This window comes from Palaemon carinicauda, chromosome 6 (assembly GCF_036898095.1).
Source record: "Palaemon carinicauda isolate YSFRI2023 chromosome 6, ASM3689809v2, whole genome shotgun sequence".
In the NCBI taxonomy this organism is placed as follows: Eukaryota; Metazoa; Arthropoda; class Malacostraca; order Decapoda; family Palaemonidae; genus Palaemon; species Palaemon carinicauda.
The window spans coordinates 68,065,393-68,072,892 of record NC_090730.1 but is presented as its reverse complement, the minus strand read 5'-3'; the positions used below and the strand labels follow the sequence as shown (position 1 = coordinate 68,072,892).

At 34.9% G+C, this 7,500-nt stretch overlaps 1 protein-coding gene across 2 annotated transcripts in view; it reads right to left on the bottom strand.

The window, feature by feature from the left end:
- The window catches only part of LOC137642115 (uncharacterized membrane protein DDB_G0293934-like), a 7,447-nt gene extending 3,721 nt beyond the window's left edge, over window positions 1–3,726 (bottom strand). The window contains exons 1-2 of one of the 2 annotated variants that reach the window (XM_068374665.1): window positions 3,628–3,726; window positions 2,353–3,349 (exon numbers count right to left, since the gene is read on the bottom strand). In XM_068374665.1, coding sequence (XP_068230766.1) covers window positions 2,353–3,349; window positions 3,628–3,646 — 1,016 coding nt within the window. In that variant the 5' untranslated portion in view covers window positions 3,647–3,726. The remainder of the gene's footprint in view (window positions 1–2,352; window positions 3,350–3,627) is intronic. The other variant, XM_068374666.1, reaches the window with a different exon arrangement.
- Between the last annotated feature and the right edge of the window lie 3,774 nt (window positions 3,727–7,500).

Below are 7,500 nucleotides of genomic sequence, written 5' to 3'. Positions count from 1 at the left end.
TATAAACACACACAAATATATATGCATGTATATATATATATATATATATATATATATATATATATATATATATATATATATATATATATATATATATATATATATATATCAAATATATTAGTGTACGTGATACGTGAAAAATTATGGCTAATTACTTTAATATAGATGCCGGCACACGCACAAACACAAGTTAAAAAATTCCCATCTACTCCCCCATTCCTAACTACAACCACTCACATCAGTGTATGACTGCTCCTCATCCCCATACGCAGGAGCAGGGACCATCTTAGTAGTCACATGTCTGGCAATGCCCATCAGCGTGACCAGAAACAATATGGAGTGAATATTTATACGGGAATGCAGATGAGGCTGACAAAGCCAAAAATTCAGGGACTGGCTATAGTGTAAGAATTGCTCAATGAATTATTAATGAAATCTCATCGGGGGAAAAGCAGAAGAAGAAACATAGCCTACCCATAAAAAAGAGAGATGGGTGTATTATAACAACAGAAGATGAAGAAAGGCAACGTTAGACGGAACACTTTAGTGAGGTCATAAGAAGGAAATAGGAAGAGAATAATCTGATTGACATAAATGAATCTGGGGAAGACCTTGATGTGCCCATGAATGAATTCTGTCTGATTGAAGTCGAAGCTATCATCAAAAAAACAAAGAGATGGAGAGCCCCTGGATACGTTGAAATAACTACTGAAATGATATTGGCCGAAAATTAAGTAGCTCTCAAAATACTTTCCAAATTATTTTGTAGAATGGGGCATGAAGAGGCTAAACCTGATGAATGGGAGCTATGAGTGTTGGTGAACATTTGATTAAGTCTGTTCATAGCAAGTACGAAGTTAATATTAATGGAGTCTATCAAATGAATTTGCAATGAGCAGTGGAGTACTCCAATAGAATATGTTGTCACCTATGTTATTTATCTTCCTCATAGATTTTGTAATGCACTGAAGAGTTAGGGATGGTGGTGAAGCATTGGGCTGGATTGGTAATAGGAAATTAGCTGACTTACAGTATCTCATGACGCTGTCCTTATTAGCAGAACAGCACATGATTTATAATGCTTGCTTACAAGAATGAATGCAATATCACATAAGGTTGGGCTCAAGAGGAATAGAAGAAAGACAGAGAGCATGGGAACGGAATATTCCGTAAAATATGAAATATCATAGGACGGAAAAAGGATTAATGAGATGGAATCATTTCAATATTTAGGAACTACGATCTCTGATACAAGGTCTTTAGAAATTGAGTTTAATGAAATATTGAAAAAAATCAAATTGGACAAGGGCTCAGTTAAGTGAAATTACGAAATCAAATGGCCTGAAAATTATATATAAAAATCAATCTATATACCATTTTAATGAGATCAGTGCTACTGTGTGGATATGAATCATGGTATGACAATGAAACAATATCTTACCGATTTTGTCGATTTGAGAACAAAGCCCTCAAAAGAATATGGGGAGTTGAATGGCAGGAAAAAATTAGAAATAAAACTCCAAGAGAGATTACTCAAGGGCCACATGTGGATGAGATCATGGTGGAAGACCTAGGCCTACATAACTGAGAACTATGAACCGTGAAGTTGAAGATGATAAATGGAGAAGTACTGATTTAAAAGCTGAAGATACAGAGGACTGGTTTAATCAAATCGAGGCCCTTGTCGTCAATAGTCGTAAGAGGAGAATAAGATGATGTTCATGATGTATATACAATTATATATCTATATATATATATATATATATATATATATATATATATATATGTATATATATATAATTTATATATATATATATATATATATATATATATATATATATATATACATACAGATAAGTACACACATAGATTGATAGGTAGGGCCAGACACTTAATCAATACTATATAGACAAGATATACACTATTTTATATATGTATATATATATATATATATATATATATATATATATATTTATATATATATACACATAAATATATATATATATACATATATATACATATATATATATATATATATATATATATATATATATAATTATATATATATATATATATATATATATATTTATGTGTATATTTATATATATATACACATAAATATACATATATATATACATATATATACACATAAATATATATATATATATATATATATATATATATATATATATATATATATTATATATATATATGTGTGTGTGTATATATATATACATATATATACATATATATGTAAATATATATATTTATATATATATATATATATATATATATATATATATATATATATATATATATGTATGTATATATAAAAGAACTTTATTCCCTTACCTGTATTGGTAGGTTTCTATTTTGCCGTCAGAGAAGAGAGCTGGGTTGCAAACGTGGAAGACACGACAGGCGTTGTCTTGGTCTGCGTAGTAGCCGTAAGGTCGGTTGGTGCAGCTGAAGGAGGAAGAGATACTGCCAAGCAAACGGGTGGCACCCGAGGGCAGGTTCAAAGGCTCGAAAACCCCACTCACCTCGTCACCGCCCTGGTTGAAGGACGAACCAGTGTTCAACTGTAAACTATTGCTTGACTGTGTCTGTCCTCTTAATGAAACCTGACTGTTGGCATTGAACTGGATGTTGTTGTTGTTGTTGTTGTTATTGTTGTTGTCAAACCTTTCTGTACTAAATCTAGTTTGCTGGAATCGGTTGTTAATATTCTGCTGATTTCTGTCAGTCTGCAAGAAAGAGCTTGGTGCCTGCTGGGTCTGGATGCGGAGTGAGGGCGTCAACTGGATGTTGATTGGTGTGAGACGGTTCCTTCTGGTATCTTGTTGATTATCAGAGAAAGTCTGGGGACGATTATCACGATTTCCTTGGTTCAAATTAAACCTGATTCCATTATTGATTTCAGACGTGCTTACACTGCTGGTAGATTGGAATTGATTACCACCGTCTTGTTGGAATGCACCGGGTGTGAATGTATTTTGTTGGTGTTGTTGATAAGCTTGACCCTGGAGCCTATTTTGGTTTTCAACATCAAAGGAATTTAAGTTGTTTTGTTGGTTCTGCTGGAAAGTTGTTCTTCCAGACTGAAATTGATTATCATTCTGGAGCCTAGTAAAGGACTCAATGTTTCTGTTGTTTGAAACAGAACTGGACTGAATGTTTGAGGCAAGATTCTGGAACTGGTTATATCTGTTGTTGTTGCCAAAACCGGATCCAGATCTAAAGGAGTCTCCTTGCTGGAAGAATCCCGGACCAGCAAGCCTGACAGCTGGATTATTGAGTTCCAGACTTTGCTGGAACTGTTGTCCAGCTGCAAGAGCAACTGCAACTGCTAATATCAAAGACAAAAATTGTTATTGTGTTATTTATCTTTAGCTTTATAGAATTTAAGGAGATCACACTAATAGTAATGCAATTCAATACTAATGGGAATTTACAAGTAATATGAAATAGTTCTTACTGTATCTAAAATCTTTTGAAGATTTACACACTCCCTTAACACTTAATATAAGATATTGGAATTTGTTATTGATATATTCTTCTTCTATCAGTAAAGAGAAACTGGCTCTATTCTATAGTAATTACATAACAGAAGCACAAAACACTTACAAAGTAGGAGGAACCTCATGACTGCTGTTGCTTCAGAGAGGCCAATGTGTCAACTGCCTCCCGGACGTCCACCTGTCCCCTTATATATCCCAACGTCTTTAGGGAAAGGGACCCCAATCCGGTTTGTAATTAGATCGACCTCTTGTTTCCAGCCAAGGACAACATCCTGCTCTTCTTTATAACATAAGATTGAGAATTAAATAAAATCTACAATAAGATAAGAAAATTAGGTCATTAACGAAATATACCAGTAAGTCACATTGACTAGTTTATTCATGATCATATTACGTAACTATTGGCCGTTACCTAATCTCAGAAAATAGAGGCATAAAATCCATTCAGAATAGAAACCATTTTTTTTTCAAAGACTATCAAACAGAAATTCTTATAATAGTACTCTCTCTCTCTCTCTCTCTCTCTCTCTCTCTCTCTCTCTCTCTCTCTCTCTCTCTCTCTCTCTCTCTCTCTCTCATACAAATAGGGAGTACTCATATTTTGGACAGATAACCAATTTTTCTTCTTTTTCTCAGATCTGGCCGTCGATTCTAACTTGTCTTCCATCAAACAATAAGTAACTGATAATGGAAAGCTTCTACAAATATGATAAAAGTAAAAGACGTTGAATTGAGAAAACATAATTGATGATCAAATGAATGAGTACATAACACCAAAAGAACTTCAAATATTCCTCCCCAATAAGATGGTTCCATTGACAAAGGATAGGTAGTAGGTTGATCAGGGCACCAGCCCAGGGCCGGATTTAGGCATGTGGAGGCCCCTGGGCAATCTGTGTGGAGGCCCACCCTGCTTGAGGCGGGTGCCGAGCGAAGCCAGCCACACCGGGGGGCGCTGTAAGCTCCACCGGGAAATCTTCATTGCCAGTCCTGTCAGTAATGAATTTTGGTCATATTAATCACGTGTGCAAAATGACCTCTCCTGACTCTGTACACTCGAGTACAAAAAGATTATGAAAAGTAATTTCAAATAAATAGCATATGTTTTATTACCATAAATCTAAATATGTTAGTTTGTCTTCACTCATCAGGACTCTTCACACCTGACTGTACAAACTGACCCTTTTTCGAAGGTGATTAGGAAGCATGACCCATACTCAGTGCCGCCAACCAAAGTTTCTTCGTAGAATAGAAAAACTATAGCGGTATCTGTATTTACAGACCAGACACTTTACGAGACTTGGCCCTTGCAAATTTGGTGATCAATATGTCAAAGTCAATGTCTTTGAGGATGTCATACTCAATGCTCATCAAAGCCAGGGGACTGAGTCGATCATAATGCATTATAGTACGAAGTCTGTTTTTGATATACTTCATTTTGCTGAATGAACGTTCTCCAGAGCAATTTGTGACCATAAGCACCAAGTACATCCGTAGCATTATCTCAACATTAGGAAAAGCATCTGCAAATTTCTTGTCTAGCAGCAATTTGTAAAGGAAATGTTCCTTCCCAAAGCTATCAGTCTTAGCATAATCATCCAGAAACTAGGTGAAAAAAGCTGCAAACTGTACAAGTTCAACACCAAGTGATTGATCCAGATCATCTTTAAATTCGCAAACTAATTTTACTGCAGCTGCTTTTATTTCAGTACAACTCAGTGATTCCAGTCAAGATAAGAAACCGAAAAGGGAACAGGTGTTCTCGTAGGCCTTCAATCGTTGATTAAGGGAACTCAAAAACTGATCAATTACTGGAAGAAAATCATCAACACGAAACTTTTCAGAGTGAGAAAGAGTTACTTCCTCAGATCGTCCATTCAAAAATAGATAGGAGGTAATTTTAGGGTTAGCTGTAAACATAGTCTAAATTTCTAATAATATCACGTTTTTTACTTTGGTTTTCCGTGATGATAAAAAGATAAATCATAAATATCCACAATTTTGTTTTATTCTTGACATAAAAACCTTTATTCCTTATATATTTACTGAAATAAAAAATTATTTAAGCCTGGGTCCTTTTTTTGAGGACCCCTAAAATGTGGAGGCCCCTGGGCAGGTGCCCTCTTTGCAGCCCCCCTCCCCACCCCCGAACTCCTAAATCTGGCCCTGCACCATCCACTCGTTGAGATATTACTGCAAGAGAGTTATGGGATTCTATGACTCGCCAGACAATCGTACATTGGATCTTTCTCTCTGGTTACGGTTCACTTCCCCTTTGCCTACACATACCCCGAATAGTTTGGCCTATTCATCACAGATTCTCTTTCATCTTCATACACCTGACAACGCCGATATTACCAAACAATTATTTTTTCACCCAAGGTGTTAACTACTGCAGTGTAATTGTTCAGTGGCTACTTTCTTCTTGGTAAGGGTAGAAGAGTCGCTTTAGCTATGGTAAACAGCTCTTCTAGGAGAAGAGCACTCCAAAAGCCATAGCTATAGCCTTCCAGTGTCTTGGGTTAGGATTTTCTTGCTTGAGGGTACACTCGAGCACACTATATTATTGCTCTTCCTCTTATATTTTAATGTTTTTATAGTTTATATAAGCTATATATTTTTTTTTTTTTTTGTTACTGTTCTTAAAATATTTTATTTTTCCTTGTTTCCTTTCCTCGCTAGTCTACTTTCCTTGTTAGGTCCCCTTATAGCATCCTTCTTTTCCAACTAGGGTTGTAGCTTAGCTAATAATAATAATAATAATAATAATAATAATAATAATAATAATAATAATAATAAATGGAATGGAGCACTCATTGTCCTTTTCCTTATCTTAATGTCTAATTCTAGATTGATCCCAATGGAAAGAAATTCCCTGACATTTTCTTCATATGCGAATACATTAGGCTAATTAGTAGTTTAACGACCATTCACAACTGCCCATCGCTTCCCGGACATTGAGGTCTTTCGACTTTGCAAACTCTTCCATGCCATCTAACCCTCTCTTTCTCAGTCTTCCTCTGCTGTTTCTACCCATTACTTCGACTATAAGCAGAGCAACAAGGAACTCAATCTGTCCAAATCCTGTTTTCCTGAAGATAAACCGACTATTTTTGTTTTTTGTTCCCATGAAATTAAGACCATATTAATTGATCTTGCTTTGTGTGAAGACATCTTATTTGTTATTTCCTGAGTTTTCTGTTATTTTTATAGATTAACAAGAAGTTCTTTTCGCACTCGTTCGAGAACTGGTAGGCCTAATGTTAATTTATTATTTAATTTCATTTGAACCGTTAATCCTGCTGATTACCACACTATTTTCTTACCTCCTACACAATCAAAAGTTTTTGAATATCGGTTTGCAAATCATGAATGTATATGCCGAAATATAATCATATGTTCTTTTGTATGTAGTTAGGATTAAAAAAAAAAACCAAGTATATTCCAATGCTCTTCTTGCAATCTCTAACCTCCTGTAGAATTCTTTTGATTGTGGTCAAAAAGCTTGCTTGATTCTTCTTGACTGAAGTGCTGTTTTTTACCATCTTATTATTAGAATTTTGTTTCCATACAAATATATTGCAAAGAGTTGTTGATGACCTCCATATTATTAAAAGAATGTAATAGCTTTTGTCCCTCATGATGGTGTTCTTGGATGATTGTGCAGATGATGATACTCTCTTTGAATAAATCCAATCTCTCTGGTTAGACTCATGGTTGCTGAATCCCTCTAGAGAGATCTAGGTAGAATAGGGTTTTGTTGGACGAAGTATTGTATGATTATGAAGAAGTTAATGACGTTGGGTCATCCCCACTAAGCTCTTTTCATTAACAATGTTTCTTTAATAAAATGCTGCTCATTTAAGATTCTATGTAGTGAAAAACATGTCTGGTCTGCCTCTTTTGCAATATTACAAAAAAATAAGGATTTTTCGATGGTACTCTGCATTGAGGAAACATTTTAATTTATTTTCTTTAC